The 23,690-nt window shown below is 35.9% G+C and overlaps 1 protein-coding gene across 4 annotated transcripts; it reads left to right on the forward strand.

Moving 5' to 3' along the window:
* Positions 1-1,199: 1,199 nt before the first annotated feature.
* On the forward strand, positions 1,200-19,839 carry LOC104602324 (uncharacterized). 4 transcript variants are annotated; one of them, XM_088895784.1, is made up of 6 exons: positions 1,200-1,486; positions 1,923-2,608; positions 2,725-2,817; positions 18,508-18,656; positions 19,139-19,220; positions 19,408-19,839. In XM_088895784.1, the coding sequence occupies exons 2-3, from the start codon at positions 1,944-1,946 to the stop codon at positions 2,735-2,737; spliced, it is 678 nt and encodes a 225-aa protein (XP_088751910.1). In that variant the 5' UTR covers positions 1,200-1,486; positions 1,923-1,943; the 3' UTR covers positions 2,738-2,817; positions 18,508-18,656; positions 19,139-19,220; positions 19,408-19,839. The 4 variants fall into 4 exon arrangements, with proteins under 4 accessions (XP_088751910.1, XP_088751911.1, XP_010264259.1 ...); XM_088895785.1 differs by lacking the exons at positions 18,508-18,656; positions 19,139-19,220; positions 19,408-19,839 and adding an exon at positions 9,163-16,104; XM_010265957.3 differs by lacking the exons at positions 18,508-18,656; positions 19,139-19,220; positions 19,408-19,839 and adding an exon at positions 16,580-17,029 and having other exon boundaries at positions 1,201-1,486.
* The last annotated feature ends 3,851 nt before the right edge of the window (positions 19,840-23,690 follow it).

Consider the following 23,690-nt stretch of genomic DNA (forward strand, 5'->3'; position numbering starts at 1 on the left):
GGTTCATTAGAAAAAAAAAGAGAAACAAAGAAAAATGACTTGCAAAAATTGAATCTAAATTTAAGTATACAAAATTTTCCCTTTTTCCTCATCTCCTAAAAATTCTCTCTCCTCTTCCCTCTTTTCACTTTGTCAACATTGTTTCTAAGCCCATTTACCCTTGGCATCTTTTTAGGAATCTGTTGTTATTACATGCAAGCCTATGAAATGATATTTTTAATATAACAATATTAACAAATTTTATCAATAATAGTTTTAATAATAGTAAGTAATTATACTATTTAATTAAGTAATCATTAATGATAGTTTTAATACTTTTATTTAGTTATTTTATTATAATAATAAATATTAAATTTATGAATAGGATTTATTAACAATATTCATTAAATTAATAATTAGCAAAATTAAATTAAATTAAATTAACAGTATTTATCAGTAATAGTCAGTAGTTATAATATTTTATTAAATAAGAAATAACAATACTTTTAATAACATTTATTATTATTTTTAAAAGAACAATAATTACTAAATTTATTAACAGTATTTATTAATAACAATATTTATAATTTTAATTTAAAGTAAAATTAAAGTAAATATCTATTTTTACAATAACAATAATTATTAATTATAACCACTAATTATATATTTATTAAATTACTGTAATAATCAGTAATTTACTAACAGTATTTTTTAATAACAGTATTTATAAATTTAAAGTAAATATCTAGTTTTTAACAATATTTATAATACCAGTAATTTTTAATTATAATCACTAATTATATATTTATTAAATTACTGTAATAATCATTAATTATTAAATTACAATAATTAATTACTGTAATCAGTAGATTCCATTAATAACTGTAATTATTAATTATAATAACTGTCATTATATACTTATTAAATTAATAACTGTAATTATTAATTACATACTTATTAAATTAATAACTGTAATTTAATAACAGTAATTATTAATTATAATCACTAATTGTATACTTATTAAATTAACATGGGTTAAAATAAATTATAATCACTAATTATATACTGCCATGTGGCGAAAGGGGAGACCACCCCAATCGTATTAATATATATATGAGATATGAGATGATATGATATATGATGATATGTATCACGAATTTTCCCGTACATCGCAGGGAACCCACTAATTTTCCATATATCGTGACGGTGTTCCAAAATTGCAAACACGGTTCGATGTGCAACGAAATCTTAAAACCTTGCGGGTTTCGTCGAGTATAAAACCACCCTTGAGTACCCTCCATGGCTCCATCGTTCGTCCCAACTAAGTTTGCCGATACTGCGACCCGGTTCGTTAGGTGCGTGTGCGCTCACGTTCAACACTCAATTGCTTTGCATCGCTTCGTTGCACCATACCAGACTCGTTTCGCCTCTAGGGTTCGAAGTCTGGGAGTGATAGGAATTTGTAAGGAACCCAAGGTCACCGTGTACACGTTCCTTCCGAAGAAAGGTTTATTTCGAAACCTGAATTAAAATTTAGCATTTTCTAAAATTCTCTGTGCATCCTGAATTTGGGTTTGGGATCTCGAACAAAGAGAATCAATTTTATCCTATTAGAGTTTTACATCCTCCATGGACTTGAGATTGCAAAACTCCTCTTAATATTCAAAGCCCTAAAAGTTCGGTAAAAGTTTTCACCTGTGGGTTGTCTTTATCTGATCTAAAATTTATGTATTGATTATGTGGTATCATTTGAGTCTTGTTATAAGAATAGGGTTCGTTCGGAACTTTTGGTTTCACGAGAGGATTTTGAATTGGACCATTCGCTTGTGACTTGCGAGCCCTACTACCTTTTTCATGCTATTTGACGAACTTGATTTTGGTTTTGTTGTTAACCATACCTTTCAATTAGAAACATCCTGAAATCTTGGAACATGTAATTTCAGGAGAATTGCTGATAACAGGAGATGGGTGGTCATGGAGGTCTTAACATTCTCCCTCAGAAGCGCTGGAATGTTTACAACTACGAAAACAGAGAGAAAGTGCGGCGAGATGAAGAAGCTGCGGCAAGAGAGGAGCAGCTTAAGCGAGAACAGTCCAGAAAGCGAGACGCTGAATTCCGCCTTGAGATGCTCAGGCGTGCTCGTGGTTTACCTACTGCTGGCCAAAGCACTGCATCTGCTGCATCGGAACCCAAGTCGAATCACATTAATCTCTTTGAAGGCCTGGAATTTTTTTCTCCTCTTGGTGGTGAGGCAGAAGAAAATGACGATCCTCAAAGGGAGAGTTCCAGGAAAAAGAAGAAGCAGAAGCAGGCGGCGGCAACCCCCAAAGTAATCCTTCCGGAAGATGAGAAGTACAGGCTAGGATATGGGGTTGCAGGAAAAGGTGTCAAAGCACCATGGTACATGTCGAGGTTATCTGACAATACAGATACTGAACCTTCTGGAGCTTCTGCTCCATCTGGATCGCGAAAGCAGGACGGGAATGACAAGCCTGGGAAGAAGACATTGGAAGAGCTGAGGGAAGAGCGTCTGAAGAGAGAGAAGAGAGAGAAGGAGAGAGAACGTGCTCTTGTGCTAGAAAACAGTAGAAGAGATGGAGCTATTACAAAGGTCAGAGGGTTTTCTAGGTAATGTATTATAATTATGATTATGATTACCATTACCATTATCATTATTTGAATAACTTATAAAACTTAATTTATCTATGTATTTGTCATTATCTGAGGTGGCCTATTTAATGCAGGCATGGGCTGTAACTTGAGGGTGTGGCAAGAAGGTACCGTTTCATTCAACAGATTAATCTGCTCTTCAAGGGGAACCTGCATGACTAATAGAAGTAAGTTCTATTGAAGTTTTATGTTATACTCAATTTGATCTAGGTGAAGCATTTTTCTGTATGGTTATCTGGTGACTCTCCAGATTTTTTCTCACTACTCTTGAACAGTATTAAGGCATTCAAATAACCACATTTTCTGAGTGGTTTTCTATGTTGTTCAATAGGGTCCTAATGTATGCCTTAATGCTGAGCATTGAGTTGTGCGGACTTGAGAAATGACTTGGTTGTTTCTGGCACAAGTTTAACTAATATTAATAACATAACCAGTCTGCTATTTCTAAGGCTGTGTTTGGAACCGATGTAAAACGTCATCGGTGTAAAAGTGCATTGATGATGTTTTAAATAGATGGAGTTTTACATTATTTCCACTCCATCCAAACGTATGAAAAACTGAACCAGAGTGGAGTTTTATGTCGATCTTGATTTACACTCTTTCCAAATGCCGACAAAATCAAACCGGCTTAAATATTTACGTCGATATTGATTTACATCGCTTCCAAACGCAGCCTAAGGGTTCTATACTAGGGCATTGAACAAGTCAGTTTGGGATTGATCTGGACCAAATCCGTATTCATATATTTTTTTGATCAGCAAAGAAAGATTAATTTTATTAATTTAAGAGAGAACTGGATACATATTACTACCAGCAGAAAAACAGTCAGTATTACACAATGTTTTACAATGATGCCCAGAAAAGTTGCTGCCTGTAAACTCCTTGTTTTGCTAGCGAATCAGCCATCCCATTTGCAGTCCTTCTGATCCATGTGAAAGAAGCATTGAGTTCCCTTCATCCCTTGTTAAGCTTTCAATCTCTCACAAGGAATGTTTATAATTCCAAGGAGCATTACCCTTGGTGTTAGACAAAGAGATACCCAGTTTTGAGTTCCCTTCAGCAATGATGTTTTTAAAACCTGATTGTTTGGCTAGTTTGAACCCCTGAAGAAGCAGTGATTTAAAGGGTGTGCCTGAGGCACACCTAGGTGCGCAGGAGAGGCACATACCCTGAAATGCGCCTTGCCTAGGTCCTAGGTGCAGCCCTTTCAAAATAATGATTTTATAGTTTTAATTGCTTTTTAAGAAGACACTTTATTAGACTGATAAAAAAAATAAGACACTTTATTAGGATGAATGAATGAACAACATTACCAAAGTGGGGTTCTACTCACTGGCTTCATTCATTCATCCTAATAAAGTGTCTTCTTGAAAAGCAATTAAAACTATAAAATCATTATTTTTTGGGGGAAAACTAAGAATCTATGACCTAACGTTGACTTATTTGGGCTTGCCTCAAGGGGCATTGGCACAAAGGTGGCTCATAGAATAAGGAATGTAATATTTTTACATTACATTAGCTACTTGAAGTAGCTAATGTTTGATTTTATTTTTAAATTCTCATTTGAATCTGCTTTACATCTTATGTTTATGTATTTTAATTTTAGATAATAGGTTTTTTAAAGCATTATTTTAAAATTTAAGATTTTATTTTTTATTAATATTATGTTTAATATTTTTTATTTATTTTTTTAATTTTTTTGGCTTTTTTTTTGAATTTTTTGACATTTTTTTTGATTTTAATTTTTTTGTATTTTTGCGTCTTGCTTCAAAAAGATGCACGCCTTGCCTTGCGCCTCATGCGCAAATTGACCCTTGCCCCTTTTTTATGCCTTGCGCTTTTAAAACACTGTGAAGAAGTCCTAGTAGCTCAGCCTTTCTCGAACCCTCATAGGCCCTAAATACATAGCCAACACTTTCTTTGCTGAGTCTCTGAACACACCCCCAATGCCTGCCAATCCTGGGTTTCCTATCCCATCAAAATTCAATTTTAATCTGTCTGGAGCTGGGGCTTCCATTCCATCCCCATTTTTCTTTCTTCTTAGAGGAATAAGCCACTTCTCTCCAAGCCCACATTATATCAGCTATTGAGAAGCTTTGAAAAAGCTCAAAGTGTTTTTACCCAATGTGCAATTTTTATTTTTATGGTTTCCACCAGTTCTTTTGATTTGCACTTTCCATTGAATATTCTTGCATTCCTTTCCGCCCAAATAGTCCACACCACAGTCTCCCTAATTGATTTCCACATTGTCCATCCCCTTTTTATTGGCTGCTTTAGAAAATTTGGGTTGAAGAGGCTCACTAAATCTTGAGGAGAACTCCACTTGCAACCAAAAAGGGAGCAAAAAGACTCCTAAACGAAGAGCCCATAAGGACAATAGTAATCAATAAGTGAGGAAGGGATTCACCATTTGCATAATAAAGATAGCACACATGAGGGGAGAGGCATATATGTGGCCTCTTTTTTTGAAGCATGTCACAGGTGTTCACCTTTCCAAGAAAAACATCCCAATATAGAGTTTGAATTTTGGGTGGAATGGGCTTACTCCAGATCTCTTTCATCGGGAAATCCTCTCCCCCCATAGTTGTTTGCATATGGGAGTTGAAAAAAGAATAACAGGAAAAAAGAATCATTAGATGAGGTGGACCAAACTCTAGTGTCTTCCAAAGATTGAACCAAAAAAGCTGATTTGAGATTGTCAAACAACCGGATAAGGCTCTCACACTCATTATCCCTCGATCCTATCCTGAAATCAAAGTCCCACTCATTTTGGGTGGAATGGGCTTACTCCAGATCTCTTTCATCGGGAAATCCTCTCCCCCCATAGTTGTTTGCATATGGGAGTTGAAAAAAGAATAACAGGAAAAAGAATCATTAGATGAGGTGGACCAAACACTAGTGTCTTCCAAAGATTGAACCAAAAAAGCTGATTTGAGATTGTCAAACAACCGGATAAGGCTCTCACACTCATTATCCCTCGATCCTATCCTGAAATCAAAGTCCCAACTCCCAACATATTGAGAGGTGACAAAATTTGAAATAGGTCGCTGCTTATAATTATAAACCGAGTAAAGATTAGGGTAAAGGGAACTAAAAGGAGTATTCCCTAGCCAAAGGTCTTCCCAAGAAAGAACCCTAGAATCACAACCCACATCAAATCTGATGAAATTGAAAAAAATTGGATATACCTCTTGAATTGCTTTCCAAGGAGAGTTCAAGGTTGATTTAGGAATCTAGGGCTGCAAATGGATCGATTGATCGAATCGGATTTGGTAAGAGGTATATCCGATTCGATTTGATGAAATTTCTTAGTGATTCAAATCCGTTAATAATCTGACGGATTTTACAAAGGCCGATTCGAATTTGATCCGCTAATCTTAACAGATATCCAATTCGAATCCAATTGTTAACTATTGAGAACTTTCAGCAAGTAGAAGATCTACAGTTTACTATACTCGATACAAGAAGAGAAAGAGACAGATCAATAGGGGGTGAGTATAAGATTTATAGTTTCAGAGACAAATTACTTGCAGCCCCAATGGTGGACTGGTTGCAATGATCTGATTGTTGCCAGAACTCTGGATCTGGAACTGGAGCTGGTTGCAATGAGTGACCCATTGAAGAGATGATTCAGTCTCGTTCATGTTTAGGTTAGGATTTAGGGTATTTTGGCTCATAAGCCAAATTACAATTATAGACATAATAAAACTAAAAAAATTACAAATATATAAAACCTAGTTAAAATAAAAACCAAAGGGTATACTTGTCCTATAAAATTATTTAAAAAAATATTTATTTATTTATTTATTAGCGGATCGGATTGGGTCATGGTGGATCAGATCAGTCGATATCTGAATTTGATCCGTTAAGTTAATGGGTCGACTTTTCTGATCCGATACGATTTGTTAGGATCGGGAAGGATATCCGAATCCACCTCTTAACGGATCTGTATCAGATTTGAATTGGATCTGATCCAACTTATCTGCAGCCCTATTTGCATCCTAACCGTTATTCATCAGTCCTTGTGTTGCAACCTGTCTCATTCCAATGGAAATCCAAGTCCATTTTCCTAGCAGTGAAGTGTTTCTTAGAACTATATTTTTTTGATGAATATTTCTTAGAACTATATTCCCCAACCCTAGACCTCCCTTTTCTTTTGTCTTGAAGATTTGTTCCCACTTTACTGCTAAATGGTCTTATTTTCATTCCCAAGCTCCTAGAGAAAGTCCCTTATAAGTTTCTCTAACTCCCTTGCTACTCTCACTGGAACTCTAAAGGTGGACAGAAAATAAACAGGTAGGTTAGCCAAGGTTGCTCTTATCAAGGTTATTCTTCCACCAATGGACAAGTCATTCCTCTTCTACATGGCCAACTTCTTTGTGAATATCTCCACCACTGGTTTCCAAAAGGCCTATGATCTGGGTTCCCTCCCAAGGGTAGTCCTAACTCCTAAGTATTCTAAAGGCCATTGTTTGATCTCACACCCTCGAGTCTTGGCTATCACTCTCAAGTTTTCATCTTCCAAAATTTTTCCTGCTATACAACTCTTTTCCCAATTAATCTTCAAACTGGAGGCCGATTCAAAAGAATTGATGATTTCTCGCAGATTTGATGTAGAATCTCAGTTGTCTCCCTTACAGAATAAAATGATATAATCTGCAAACTACAAATGTGTGATTGCGACCTCTGATCTTCCTACTCTCCATCTTCTAAACAGATTATTCTGATCGACTTTCAACAACATCCTACTTAGGACATCCGCAATTAAGGTGAATAGGTAGGTAGATAGGGGATCCCCTTGTTTCAACCCCCTATTTTCTGGAAAGTAATCTCTAGCCACACCATTAATCAGAATCGAATACTTTACGGAACTTGAGCATCCTTTCATCCACATCCTCCACCTCTGCCCCAACCCAATTTTCTCCATGATTTCCGGAAGGAAAGACCAATCCACAAAGTCATAGGCCTTTTCTATGTCTAACTTGCACACCAGGCCCTTCCCTTTCCTCCTCTTTTCTGCTACACATTTATAGGCTACCAAAATCCTGTCTACAATCTGTTTTCCTTTGACAAAGGCTCCTTAATGTTGTGACGTTACCAAGGATAGTGCCTTCTTTAGTCTCCCTTCTGGAACTTCTGCTATGGTTTGAAATCCTTTGGGAATTTTGCTTCCTTCTTCTTTGGGATTAGGGCAATGATAGTTGAGTTTATTTCTTGAGAGATTTCCCCTTCCAGATTGATTTCATTGAAAACTTCCAGTAAATCTCCTTTGAGCAAATCCCAGCACTCTTCATAAAAGGCCAAGGAGAATCCGTCTGGCCTAGGGGCCTTATATCTTCCATTGAAAAAATCGCCTCTCTTATCTCATCTAAAGTAAAGACATATTTAGAGCTGCTGCCAAAGCTTCAGGTACCTTATCTGACTGGAGATCCGGAAACAATGGGATCCTCTCCACTTGGCTCAGGCAAATGCTCTTAAATTCCATACTCATATTTGAATAATAGAAAAAAAGGGTTTGGATGCTGGTTGACACTCTAGTTGGATTTCATCAGGTGGATCCATACCCAATCTTTTCATACACTGGGGACTAATTATAGGTCAGATCCTAAGGTTGTATTTGTTTTGAGCGCAAAAGTAGACTGGCTTTAAATTTTGTACACAATTCATTCCCCCCCCTCCCCCCTCTTGTTTTACAAGTACTTCTACATCATTTTTTTTGGGGGTGGGGGTGGGGGTGGGGAAGGAGAGCTAAACTAGCTATAATTAGTTAAACTAATTAAGAAGGGCCTTTTCTTCTTCATGGGTTACAGGTTGCAGGGAACTAGCTAGAGGTTAACAGATGAAATAGAACTAAGTTCAGTTTATGGTAACACCAGCCGAGTGCTATTATGATCTCAGGGGAATTGGATGGTGGTGTAAGGAGAAGACTGTGTATGATAAGGGAAGAGTTAAGAAGGGGTCAGTTTCAGGGTTTAAGTTTAAGAAATACCAAGGCTTGACTATTTGCTCAGTAATCTGTAATGAGAGAACTAAAGTAATAGTAGGGGGAGGGGAAAAGAAATAAGAAGTGAGAGATAAGAAAGAGAACGAGTATTTCTAATTGAAATAATAGTGATGAAACCTCTGTTTTTCCAAGTGCAAGAATTTGGATTAGGAATGTCCCATCCAAATCAAGTTCAAAATTTCAATACAAAATGACCTGTATCGGGCATATTGTATCGTACTGGGAGCTCTTTGATATCCCAAATTAGGGGTGTTTTGGGTTTTGAGCACTTTCAGGGGGTAGGCATGCCTAAAACCGAGCCCCTGAAGCAATTTTAAAAGAAAAAACATAAAAGTTATTATCAAAACACCCAATACGCTTGTTCATTCGTATTAGGTGTATTGATACTTTGAACCTTGATCCAAACTATCTTTGTTTAGATGACAGCTTTAAACAAAATTTTAACTAAAGACAATCTAAGTAGAAGGGACATTGAAGTGAATGATGTAAAGTGTGTTATGTTCTGCAGAAATGAAGAAACAGTTGACCATCTCTTGCTGCACTGTGACTTTGCATATAGTTTATGGACTAAAATGGACTTATTTGGGGTTGAGATGTGTTGCCTAGGCAATATTGGGAGTTTCATGGAATATTGGGATTTAAACGGTTTGAGTAGAGGTGGCAAGTGGCATGGAGTATTATCCTGGCAGAGTATTCTGGGCAATATGGGGGCCTGGGGGGGAGAGGAATGCTCGGCTATTTGAAAGAAAGCAAAGCACAATGGAGGAACTATTAAGAGGGTGATGGGCAAGGTGTGTTCTTGGATGGAAAATCATAAAGCGTTTAAAGGAAGAAGATACAATACTTTTTTTTTTTATTGATAGGGACAATTTTTTTGTTAGTGTTCTTAATGGGTGAGATCTTGATGTTAAGTTACAATAGTTGTATGTATGGCCTTTGTACAAAGCCTCATTGTATAGGGGAATTTTGTATTTTCTGAATTATAAATGAATACTTTAGAAGAAGAAAGAGAAAGGCTAGTTCTAATTGAAATCTACACCAGCAAGGCTTTGGCATCACCACCGAAATGTGAAGGAATTAACACCTCCAGTTCCATATATATATATATATATGTATGTATGTATGTATGTATAAGTCAGACTCAAACCCAAGTTTTCATGCTTGTCCACCTAAGATTTTACCATTCATCAATCAATGGCTCCTAAAGTAATTACGTAAAGGTTACTGATAAAAAAAAGTAATTATGTAAAGGAATTCCTAAAGTGCTAATGACCCTTTGTTTTGATGAATTTAAGATAATGATCCTATTATCCATAAGTTCATAAAAAATCAGAAAGTCCATTATTTAGCTAATTACCTCCTGCATCGAAATCCAATTTATATCCTTTTTATGGCTGAAGTGTAGAAGAAGACACCAAATTCAACTTAGTGCTCATTAAAGAATTAGTAGTATATATTTTGGCCAATTGTCTGTGTCAAAATGTTGGAACAGTACAAGGGGCATTTTGTGCCTGAGGTGCAAGGTGAAAGGCAAGGCACGCCACATGCGCCTTTTTGAAGCAAGGTGGAAATATACAAAAAAAAGCTAAAAAATTTTAAAAAGTGCCAAAAAATAAAAGAAACAAAAAAATTAAAAAATGCAAAATGTTAAAAATATTAAACATAATATTAATTAAAAATATAAACTTAAATTTTAAAATAAATGTTTTAAATCTCAAAATTAAAATACATAAACATAACATGTAAAATATATTTAAAATGAAAATTTGAAAAATAAAATCAAGCATAACATATAAAGCATATTCAAGTATGTAAAACTCTCAATCTCTTTATTTTTTCCCAATCGTTACTTGAAATAGCTAATGTGATGTTAAACATTATGCATTCCTGATTTTATGGGCTGCTTTTGTACCAAGACCCTTGAGGCAAGCCCAAACAAGTCCATATTAGGGTCTTAAATTCTTAATCCCTATAAAAAAAGATTTTATAATTTTAATAGTCTTTTTAAAAATATATTTTATTAGGACGAATGAATGAGCAATATTAGCAAATATGGGGTTCTCTTTTCTCCGGTGAGTGAGCGAAGTGAGCGAACCAAAGCTCTAAAAACCCTATATTTGGTAATATTGCTCATTCACTCATCCTAGTAAAAGATATTTTTAAAGGACAATTAAAATTATGAAATCTTCTTTTTATAGGGATTAAGAATTTAAGACCCTGATATGGACTTGTTTGGGCTTGCCTTGAGGGGCTTGGTCTGAACTCTGAAGCACAAGGCATACCAGGTGTGTGCCTTTTGAAAGTGCTATGCTTGGGACCTAGGCGGTTTGTGCCTAGGTGCGCCTTTTAAATCACTATGTTGAAAGTGAATAAGTGATATGGTAGAGAATTTAAATGGTAGTGAATAAGTGCGCCTTTTAAATCCTGGATGCGTCGGTGGAACAAGTTTTAAATTTAAGGGCAATTCTGGCAAACTTTGAGCTGTTATCAGGTTACTCTCGCAAAAAGTGTGGTGATTGGAGTGGGAGCAGTTGAGGAGGAAGTGCTGTTGGACTGTGTTAATGCTTTTGAGTGCGGAATTGGAAAGCTTTCGTTCACATATTTGGGCATGCCAATAGGTGGGGCATCCAATTCTGATACCTTATGGAGACTGATAGTGGAGAGAGTAGAAAGAAGATTGGATGGGTGGAAGTCAAAGCATCTCTCATTGGGAGGGAGGATAACTCTAGTTAAAAGTGTCCTCTCTAGTCTTCTAACTTATTACTTGTCCCTGTTGAAAATTCCATCTCTGGTAGCCAAAAGAATAGAGAAGATTGGATGGGTGGGCATCCAATTCTGATACCTTATGGAGACCGATAGTGGAGAGAGTAGAAAGAAGATTGGATGGGTGGAAGTCAAAGCATCTCTCATTGGGAGGGAGGACAACTCTACTTAAAAGTGTCCTCTCTAGTCTTCTAACTTATTACTTGTCCCTGTTGAAAATTCCATCTCTGGTAGCCAAAAGAATAGAGAAGATACAAAGGGATTTTCTTTGGGAGGGATTGGGAAGGGGGAGGAGGAAAAACTCCATTTGGTGAGATGGAATAAGGTATGCAGACCACAGAAAGAGGGAGGGCTAGGGATTAGAAGGTTGAGAGTTTTCAACAGGGCTTTGCTGGGGAAATGGTTATGGAGGTTTGGGTTAGGGAGAGAGGAGGAATCCTTGTGGAAGAGGGTGGTGGTGGGGAAATATGGGGTGGTAAGGTTGGGTTGGGAACCTAGAGAAGTAAGGTCGTCATATGGGGTGAGTGTATGGAAGGGGATTATGAGTTTTAATGAGGAATTCAGAAGCCTAGTAAGCTTCTCAGCAGGAGATGGTTCAAGAATCAGGTTTTGGGAGGATGATTGAAGTGTGGTAGGCAAGTTGATGGAGTTGTGCCCAAGGTTGTATAAGCTGGCTGAGGCTGAAACTACTATTAGTAGCTGCTATGATAGAAGGGGAGATCAGTTGATATGGACAAAATTCAGACGGCCTCTGCTGGATAGAGAGAGGTGGAGTGCATAAATTTGTTGGGAAAATTAAATGAGGTGAAGATTTCTCCTCAGAGAAGGGATGAACTCTGGTGGAAGGAGTGCTCAAATGGCAAATTTTCAGTGAAGTCATGTTATCTAGCACTTTGCAGAAACAGTTTGAATTCAATCCAGTCAGGGAGTATGGGGAAATCCGGTTCCCCCAAGGGTAGAAGCATTTGCTTGGCTGCTGGTGATGGACAGTATTCTAACAATGGATCATATAACTCAAGAGGCTTCGGCATGGCGAATAGGTGCTGTCTTTGTTAGAAAGAAGAGAATGTCAGACATTTGTTTATCGGATGCAACATGCAAGTATACTGATTTCCTATGGAGACTGTTCACCAAGATGTTTGGGGCACCTGACTTTATGCCAAATTCTGCCTCAGAAATCTTTTCAACTTGGCCGAAGTTAAGAGGATCCAAGAAGGCTAAGGTAGTTTGGAGCTGCATACCCTTTGCAATATGTTGGAGCTTGTGGAAGGAGAGGAATAGAAGAATCTTTGAAGCCAAACTCTATAGCATGGATCGGATTGTGGCTGCTGTAAGCAAGTTGGTTGCTGATTGTGTTATGGTTCATCCAGAATTCAGACATATTGATAGAAAGGATCTGGGGGAAATTTAGGGAAGTGCTGGAATTTCAGATTGTAAGGGCCAATGATTCGTCACCCTCTGCTCGTATTTTCTTTTATTTTAATAAAATCTTCGTTTTTTACCTATCAAAAAAAAAAAAAGAGAATTCAGCTTGACTGCTTGACAAATGCTAAAAGAATGTGATTTGTGAACTCATCATTGTAATTAGATAATGTAGGAGACAAGAATATCTTTTAGCTCTCATTATCTCACATTGAATCTTATATTTTAAGTTATTTTTATTTCTCGTCATTAAATTCAACTAATTAGATCCATGAAGGCATGGGCACTAATTTTAATAATATAGAATCTATATCTTTAAAGCTAACCAATAAATGAGACCGTTTTTTAGATGGCTGGTAAGCAGTTCAACCATTTAGGCCAAATAGTTGAACCTATGATTGTCACAATTATGAGGTAACAAAAACATGCAAGATCTAGAAACTTACTTTAGGTGAAGACTAAAGATAGAGCTCTTAGTACATACATAGCAAATCATTCATGTATGATCCAATGGAAGATAAACATTTAAGCAGTCTGACATTTATCCAGAATGGGTACTCTACCAATATAGAAGCAGCCATGCAATATTGGTAAAACACCTAAATACCTTTTTTTTTAATGAATGAAGAGATTTTATTAAAGGGAGATCAAGATGATACGTCAAAATACCCTAAATACCTTGTGACATTCTTTTGACTACATTAGTAAAATTCTTGGAATTACTTTAACTATGGACCATAGGTAAGAGTTTTGAATGGCTAATGTAGATCCACGACATGTGGAGGTTGAGGATGATTCCCAGATTGTTATTGGTTGCTTCAGTGTTGGCTATGTTTTCCATATGTTAAGAAGCAGGCACTTTGGTGTCTAGAGGTAAGATATTGTTTACAAGGATTTTGATTTCCCCAAGTTCTTCAGTAGATGGCTTACAGGCTTATTAGAAGGTGTAGGGTTGTATTTTTGATAAGTTTCGTTTTATGATACTATAAAAAGGGAAAGCCCCAGGCCCCCAAAATACAAGAAACTTTACATAGTGAGTAAAAGTAATGTATAGTATATGTACATTTGTAATCCTGCCCCCGTATACAGCTTGTCTCTACATGTCAGAAGAGGAATTACACAGAATATCCTCCCAGTTAATCCTGAAATGACCATATAAAAAGCCTTTAAAGCCATTAAGGACGAGGACCCTTTAACATTCTATCTTTCCAGTGAGTTTCATTTGCCGCCATCTTGCTTAAATAATACAGGAGTTCATTTCTTTCAAATGCTTTGGCACAGTGTGAAACCCTTTCTCTCTTGAACAACCATAGGAACCGAGACCATATTTCACAAGCAACTGGGCAGTGTAATAATACTTAATAATCAGGGGACCCGGGGCCAATTCTTCATCAACCACACATAAGCTGCATCTATTATCCATATCTCTAACCAGAGAAATAAGGTGATTGATACTAATAATATTGCCCAAGGTTGCAGTCCACATAAAAAGCTCACCTTGGAAAAGCAGGGTTACGTTGGGGAGCATTCCCTACAGGATAAGGTATCATTAGCTATTAAGCTTATATTTGTTGAGTTACTGTCAAAGCTTCCAACAAGAGCAAGAGGGGTAGAGGATGAGGTTGGGGGGGGGGGTCTCCATGAGGTAAGTCTTGGTTCCTTATTTTGAGTCAATTAATAGTTCTTTTTTAGGGGGTTTTGGGTATGGTGTCACTAATTTTTGCGATGTGGAATGAATTAGGGCCTTGATGGGCAGAAGGTTGAGATTTTTCTGTATAGTGACAGGTGTGGAAAAGACGGGAGGGGGCTCTGCATGAGGTAAGTCTTGGTTCCTTATTTTGAGTCAATTAATAGTTCTTTTTTAGGGGGTTTTTGGGTATGGTGTCACTAATTTTTGCAATGTGGAATGAATTAGGGCCTTAATGGGCAGAAGGTTGAGATTTTTCTGTATAGTGGCCGGTGTGGAAAAGACAGGGTAGGGATAACATGAGGATAATACCAGTTACAAAGTAGTTGCTGGTCATAAGGTAAAAAAAAAACGTAGTTGCTGGTCATGTGGTATGGTCTTTGTGCCTGAGACATCAGTCACATCATTTGAACAATTGTAAGATGATTCTCTAGTGCTCTTGCTTGAAAGTGGGAGAAGAAGATGCAAAGGCTTTGGAAGGTTAACAAGGGTGGTGCTTTCTGGTCAAATCATTTTATGGTTCCTTTTTTACTCCTGCAGACTTTTCCATTGAATTGGCTGTGGGGAGATGTGCATGTGCACTCCCAGGTAATCTTCTTTCATGTGGATCACCACCTTGGGTAAGATTTTAACTATTTAATAACTTGATTTCAAGGGCCAGGACTATTGACCACATTTGCTACCTATGTGGTATTGAAAAAGAGATTGTCCCTAAGGCCTAAGCTCCTAATCCATGGTCAAGGTTGTTCCTGAAATATGGCTTCATTTTCTGTTACTATTTGGGTGAAATTGTGTGACACCTCAAGATTTACCTAAGCTTATTTCGTCTTGGCTGACCATGAAATGGGTAGTCCATGAAATAAGGTTTAATTCTGCTTGATTCTTAGGGATTTTTAAAGCTTTTCCTTCAACCACTTTCGGCGTCAACAGGAGGTTTTGATTTCAATTCAACTTTTGATTTATAAAGGGGGTATACTGTATATGTGTATATTTTGTATGTGGTTCTAAAATCTAACTATTAGGTGTATTTACTTCCTGCGCGCATCAGCAGCCTATTATGTTGCATAAAAAATGTAGCTGTTGAAGGAATGAATTCTTTTTTCTTGCATTTATTAATTGAAGAATGTTGCAAGGAGCTCTTGCTAAGAAAGTTGTTATTGCAAGAGTTCTCAACTAACTACTGATCATAAAAAAGGTTCTCAGACCTTTCCTCTATTAAGTGTTTCATGGAGATATCCTGTAAGGCTGTAACTAGTATAGCAGACATTCAGTGCTCTTGAATGATCCCGGGCCTTTTCTATGGCTTCATCCTGTTGCATATCACCATAACATTTCTCTTATGCTTTTATTTGTGCCTCTATTCTTAGAAACAGTATTTTTATTAGTTTGCAGCATGTGAGTTTCACGTGGCTTAGATAAGGGGGATATAAATGGGAACTTTGCACAAGTTTGACTTTTTCTTAGGCTCAGTTTGGTTGCAGTGCAATTTTCATTTGCATCAGTATAAATGCATGGGAGTGCAAATAGGCTGTGTAAGTTCTGATTTACTTTTTTCTTCAGATTTGACTGTCTGTTTGTCTGTAAAAAGTAACATGATATCTCTACCTTATATGCAAGAGAATGGAGGTCAGGGGAGGGTTATTTGTTTAGGAGTGAGGTGGATGTCCCCACTCCACACTTTATATGAGAGAGAATTGAGGTAGGTGGAAGGTGGTTTGCACTGCAAATGAGACAAAAAGTACGTAATCATAGTTACAAACGAATGGATAGAAAACTGAACTGGGTGCAAAATTTGCATCTGATTCAGATTCGTGTTGCAGTCTTGTTGTTTATTGATTTCTTTGTTTTAACCAAAGAAGTGCCTTTCCCATTGATCATAAGATTGCAGCCAACTGATGTGCTGTTTTTAACTCACTACCAAGTAGTAGGATATTTGGACCAGGTTGTTAAAATGACTTTCAAATATGCAATAGTGGTTATTATACAGTTACAACAATTGTTTCCTGTTGTACAAGACAGAAGATTTACCTGACTCTTTATTCTGCTTGCGTAGGGTGTTGTGATTGTGGCCTGTACGCTGTAAATACGAGGCAGGCTGTTGTTTCTTGGGGGGGGGGGGTCACTGAGGTGTCTTATCTACAAATGTTAGGCGTGGAAGTGGTTGTTACGTCTTGGATGGTGTTGGCTTGCCCCACGAGAAAGCATTTCTGTTTGTGCAAGTTTCTTTTGTTTTTTTCTTTTCCATATTTTAAACTTTCCTACTGTTTTTAGTTGTGGATGTTTCAGGTGGAACCACACCCTCTTCTTTATCCTCTGAAATTGTAAAATCAATGATTGTTGAATTCACATTTCCCTGTCCAAAATTTGTTATGCGACAATCTACCAAAGCATGGAAGACGTACAAACTAGGTTTCTTGAATAGTACCAGCTCTGTATTTTACCATTAACCCAACTTTATTATGGTTGATGAATTAAAGAGATTTTAGAGTCTTTCCTTGGAAAATTGGATATTTGTTTATTCACATAAAAACGGTTTAAGAAGACATTTCCAGGAGCAACAGCAAAGTTTTGTTTGGAACCAATGCTTTAGGAAACATTTTTAACATTGGTACCTATTATTCAGTGCTACGTCATGTCCTTGTTGGCAGTAATGAGCTGTAGCTTCAGGAAATGCCAAATTTGGTGTTGATTCAAGTCATGCCTTTCCGATTTTTAAGATGTGGTTTTGAGCAACAATTCTAAACAAACAGGCATTTTCTAGAACACCATTTTTTTCGACGTGGCGCTAATGTATTGCTGTTTTCTGGAGTAATGGCATCGATGCCAAACAGACATTAAAAACGTAACAATCTTCTCGTGGTTGAGGTCATAGTTACCTAATTCGTTTAGAACAACAGCCAGAAGAGTACCATAAGCGTCTTTTTGGAATGGGGGGGCTGATTTTCGCTAGGTGGTAGGCCTTGGCCTAATGTGTTTTGATCGGTTTTTAAGTTAGTTGGATAAAAGAGAGTTATAGTTACACGCCTACACTTTTGTCGTCGCCTACCTACAATGTCCTCCCTCTCGCTAGAGAATAATATTAATACTAATTAATCACTAGGAAGAAAAGGTGACATGGACCCCAAACCGATAGTTTTGACCAAGCAATGCTCCTATCATCTATCTCACCTAATTTAGAAACTAGTTTATATGAGTATATAGAACATAGTTGCATTTCATCATTTATTAATCCTCCACTAATATAATTTTACTTTTATATGTACAATTAAGAGAGTAATGACAAGAACGTGAAGCCCATAATTGTTTTTGGGTAGGAACTAAGGAGGCCAACCCAAGCTTTAAACTTCTCTATCAGTGTTTCTGGTACAAGTATTCTCCCCACTAATTGTTTTTGTTGCCCCTGTTGTATATTTTATTTATCATGACCATGACCATGGCCTTTTCTACTGCATCTTCGGTACAAAAAAATGGACAATTCAACTGATACTGATAGACCCAACTCATTTTATCACATGCATTGCATTCTCAACAATTAATATGTTAGTTAGTTTAGTAATCAATAATTAATATTTCATTTGGATTCATCATCTAGGATTCCCCATGAGAGCGGGGCCCTGATTGAATGGTTCACTTCTGAATTAGATTCCAAGAAAGTAGAGAGCAAATTTTAATTAAAAAAGCTAAATTATTTACCAGGATGTTTTTCATACTACCTCTTACGTGAGAGGTAGGAAAAGGAGGAGGGTGTTATACTCTTATCCATCCACCATGTATGTAAAGATGTAACAGTGTAGTTGTAAAGTCAGTAAAAGTCTGAGGAAAGCTGGGGACTGTGGAGGGAAGTGAACGGACGATTGGGATTGAATCATTGAATATCCACATTGTACGTTGGTACGTTGTATTAATATTTATGGGTAGAAAACTAGTGGAACTGCCAATTGCCAAGAGTCTATATTACTTATGTATTTGTTATCTCTGTAGCTCCACCAGTCAGCATCTACTTGTATACTACAATTACCATATAAATTGTCAAATGCAAGAGCCTTTTGAGACAGACAGACAGAGATGCGATAATGGCGAATGTAAAAAAGCAAGCTCTGAGATTTGCGGAGAACTTGACGCTTCCTCCTGTAAGTTCAAAATAAATCTTAGTTTCATCATCATCATCTTCTATTTTCTCATTGTCCTTCACTATCATCATTATCTTCTTCTTTTTCTACTTTCTCTCTCTGTCGAACGCACGCGAATATAGAGTAAGAAGAATTTTTTAGCTTGATAGATATTTCAGAGATTCTAGAAGAAACAAAACAAAACAAATTGTTCTCCATTTAGAATTTGTTTCCCTTGGCTCGATCTTGGAAACCTTTGTTGTAAAACTAGTAGCAATCAAAATGACATAACTTGACTCACTTGAAACAGAACTCTGTCCCAAGTTTAAACAATTTACAATTTAGCTGGCGCCTCACAGTCATCTGAACATACACAGCGTTTCCAACCCATAAGATTTTTGTTTCTCTGGATTAGTGGAAGTGGCGATTCTTGACCCACACATGCATGTTTGGTTAATGTTAATAATATAGCTCATTAAATTTCGATCGCACTGTGGTTGCAGTTTCAGGTGGTTGTGATGAATGCTAACATGGGCTGCACCCATTGTCGCCAACGAGTCACCCAAGTTATTTCCAAGATGAACGGTAAGAGCATTACATACCCACCCCATAATCTGATGTTGTTGACAAGTTCCATCCGTGTCCATGTGGAGAGAGAGAGAGAGAGAGAGAGAGAGAGAGAGGTCGGAAGAGAGATTGACGCTTGTCTACTACAGCTACAGCTGATAACGCACCTAAGCTTTTCTTATTGTTTGTGGTTGGGTTTGTGCAGGATTGGTGGAGTATGTTATAGATGTAAGCAATAAACAAGTAATCATGAAGGGGCCCCTGCTGGATTCCAATCCATCGGAAAGAATGATGTTTCTAGACTTTCCCACCAAATCCAAGAACAAATTCTCATTTTCTCTCTGCGTCTTTTGTTCAACTTGTTCTACTCCATAGTTCCACCTCTCTCTCTCTCTCTCTCTCTCTCTCTCATTTTCTCTCTGTTGAATTATTTTTATATTAGAATCAGCAACATCTACCACCCCGTTGACTTTATTTTAAACTGTTTTGATTTTATTTTTAAGGGGTAATTACTTAAATATATCCTGTCAAATTGTTTTTACCTTAATAGGTTAAACAACAGAAATGCCCTTGATTATTCTTCAATATTTCTTCGAAATGCTATTGTTAAAGGCTCTCTCTGCTAAGTTGATAGATAATATAGAGGGTCTTTTTTTTTTTTTTTTTGGTAGAGATAATATAAGGGTGTCAAGCATTCGCCGAGTTGATGCTGTAAGGTATTATATCCCATTGCCAACCTATTTAGCCATGGTCATGTGGGAGTGGATTCAAAAATTTGGTAGTTTCAATGAACCTTCCGTCAGATCCTCATCTCCCACATACACCCATGACTCATCCTTTGTACCCTCGCTCTGCTTTCTGAAGCGGCAAGTTTTGCTAAAGTGGTTAATGCATACTCCTTTGCATCGTCACTTTGCTCGGGCAGTTCGGTTTTTTGTATTCATGGAAATCTCCATTCTGATCTGGTGTCTCATCAGTCTATGGCTTCCTGGGTTTCCTCCTGGTTTAGTCATAGCTTTTCCATGGAGGCTCAGGAGACTAGCCTTATTTCTTTATAGGCAATTACCAGCTGCTGGCACATTTGGAAACGCAGGAATGAATTAGTTTTCACCAGCTCGGACTCATCCTTAGATAATGGGAAGATTGTCAAGGTTGGAGCTCCCCTCCTCCTAAATTCCCAGGCAGAAACTCCTCACACTCCAGTGGGTGTCCTGAAATTGAATTCAGATGCAGCATTTATGGCCTCAAGGAATAGAGGCGCCTTTGGATGTATTTTCAGATCTGAGTTGGCTTCCCTTGTAAGGGCAGTAGGTGGTGGTTCCTTTCTGTGCTCCTCAATAGGCTTTGGAAGCGGAAGCTGTGGCTCTGAGAGCAGGTTTGGCAGAAGCAGTGGCTTGTGGCTTCTCATGGTTTCAGGTGGAGTCGGATTCGGGAGTTTTGATTTCTATGATCAAGATTCCTCTTTTTTTTTTTGCTTCCTTCCAGTACTGCTTTCCATCATCTCAGACATTTTGGAGCTTGCTGGAAGACGTGAAGTCAGCTCGTTCAAGTGGATTTCACAAAAAATAATGGGGTTGCAAATTTGTTAGCCAAAAAAAAGCCATACTAAGCCCAGTTCCTTTAATTATTTTGAGGTTCCTCCCGCTTAGTTGTCCTCAGGCGTTATACAGAGACTGTAATACCTTTTTGTCTTCTTCAAGTAATGAATATTGATGATCTTTTACCACAAAAAAAAGTTAGAAGGTGCAAAAAAGAAAGCTAATGTTATTGTTCCACTCTTTTTGAAGAAAAAAAAACTCTTTTTTTGTGTTGAAATAGGCCATTATAATTTTCACGTTGATAAGAACTAAACTAAGCTCTACAATGTTAAATATATACCAGCATACAAGTGGTATAATGAAGGTTTAAAGTATCGAAAATATAATTTTAAGAGATATATCGTGCTATGCTTTAGATATATGTGGATATAAATTAAGATACACTAAGAAACTAAAATAAATATAAAAAATATATTAATAACAAGAAATAGGAGTTTTAGATGAATATAAATAAATTATTTACATATAAAAATAATATATATACTTAATGGTTTATATAAAATGTGAAATGTTGGGTGAAAATTGATAATTGTTGAAAAGAACTAAAACATATGTATTTATACCTTAATTCTCATAAAATCAATATATCTAACTACATTTTCTTATTTACCTATTATTTTTCTTATAATCCATATTAACCAATATGGTTCGATATGTATTGACACAATCGGACAACACGCATATTTAACCCCGTAGGAGATGACATGATTTGAACTCAAGTCACCAAGTGCCCAAGACTTAAATGCACCCTTAACCACTAAGACACTTTTCATTTTATAATAAAAAATGAAATAAATTAACTTTTATTTATTAACTTTAATGTCTACATGCAATCCAAATAAATAATATATCTTTATATTCAACAACCCCAACTACAAATTAAAAAGAATAATATTCAAAGTTAGTATTTTATAAATTAATAGATTAAATAATCTATCAAATCCATATTTATATCAAAAAATGATTTTCAAACTCAAGAAATTTATACAAATAAAAATATTAATAATAGAATAATTATTTTACTACTTAAAATTTATAATGTGCACATGATATGTATCTTAAAATTTGTATGAAATATTAATTTATATTTTATTTTTATTAAATAATAATATATTTTTTATTTACAAAACATTCAAGAATATTTTATAAATTGAATCTATCAAATCCACAAATGTACATTTATACAAAAAATGATTTTATATTTTAGATAATTTAAAGAAATAAATAAAAATACATTTATATAAAAGATGTATTGAAATTTCAAAGATACATTCATATGAAATTTTAAAACATTTGATATATTTTAAGTTAAGATTATATATATTTTGAAATTATTAATTGATATTTTAGTTTACATTTTATAATAACATATTTATTGTTTACAAAAATAAAAATATTGTTTACCAAACACTTGAGAATTAAATTTTTAGTCAACCTTTTTGTTAATTTTAATAATTCAAATATAATAGTTGCATGCATTTTGTACCTTGAATAAAATAGTAATATCTTTGTGCATGTATTAATTTGTAAAAATGTATATAATATATGCCTTGGACTCTTGATTGATGTATTATTAATAAAATTGAAATTAAATTGTAAAAATGTATATGTAATGTATTTCTTCATATATACCATTAAAAGTATATATTTAATATGTATTTGTGCATTATTTGTGGTTATGTTGAAATTAAATTTAGTATTATTAGTATTTTTATAGAACGTGTAGGCATTTTCCTAGAGTATCCAAGTGTTTTTCATATTTTTTGTCCATATCTATGAGTTTCCAAATTTTCATTCCCTTCAATCCATGTTAGTTGGAGTGCCAACAAGGTGGCACATGATGTGGGGACCTGGCAATTAGGTTGGGTCAAGACACTACATGTTGAATTTCTAGTTAGGTCGGAAAAGTGTTAGACCCTAACCCTAAATGTTCGGGTTACGATTGACCCATGTGTTAATTCGAGTCATCCCTAAAAAGAACATAAATTTAAAATTTAAAGAAAAAAAATACATGAAAATACCAAATTAAAGGAATTAACCTTAAAATTCCAAACATAAAATAAAAAACTTGAGCATTCAACAACTCAAATAGTAAAAGATAAATAATAAAGATCAAAAAGTGAAAATTTATAACAATACATAAATAGTCCCAATTAGACCTAACAATCGGGTCAATAGGTTGATCAATGACTTAACCTAGTTTTTTTGGGTTGGGCCATTCTCAAATCCAGGAAGCTGAATATGAGACCCTAACTCTTTTTTTTTTTCTTTTTTCTTTTTTGGGTTGAGTCAACTTTTTGCGAGGCTAGGTGAAACATATTGACATGATAGTTTAGGCTTTTCAATCTCTACTCATTTTGTTTTACTTGGTTGGATCATGTCTTGCCTTTTGATTGATTATTATGATTTGATGTACCCGTGGTAATTTGTTTGTGAATAAAGTTTTGATTACCAAAAACAAGGATTAAAATATCAACATGATACAAAGCGTATTGTATTGGTATGATATACATCTAGTCATGCGTATCGATAAGATATAGGTTAATATCAGTGTGTATCACACTATATTGATTGATACGGACTGGTACGTGCTGAAACACACTGATACGCACACATCTCTTATTTAAAAAATGCATTTGCTAAGATTCAAACTTAAGTCCAAAAACCTGCACCACTATGCGACTAACGTCTTGAGCCACTACGTCATCATGCAACTAGGGATGGCCACGAGCTGAGCTTCTCATGAGCTATTCGAGCTTGGCTCATGAAAAGCTCAGCTCGACTCGATTTAAATTGAGTTTCGAGCTCAAGCCCAGTGAAGCTTGGCTGGTGAGGTTGGCGAGCCTAGTATAATAAATAAATAATTTTTTATTATATACATACATATACA

This window comes from Nelumbo nucifera, chromosome 1 (assembly GCF_055504915.1).
Source record: "Nelumbo nucifera cultivar China Antique chromosome 1, China Antique-T2T, whole genome shotgun sequence".
In the NCBI taxonomy this organism is placed as follows: Eukaryota; Viridiplantae; Streptophyta; class Magnoliopsida; order Proteales; family Nelumbonaceae; genus Nelumbo; species Nelumbo nucifera.

Excerpts from the sequence above, each read along its gene's own strand:
- LOC104602324 (XM_088895784.1), top strand. The coding sequence starts at position 1,944 with ATGGGTGGTCATGGAGGTCTTAACATTCTCCCTCAGAAGCGCTGGAAT.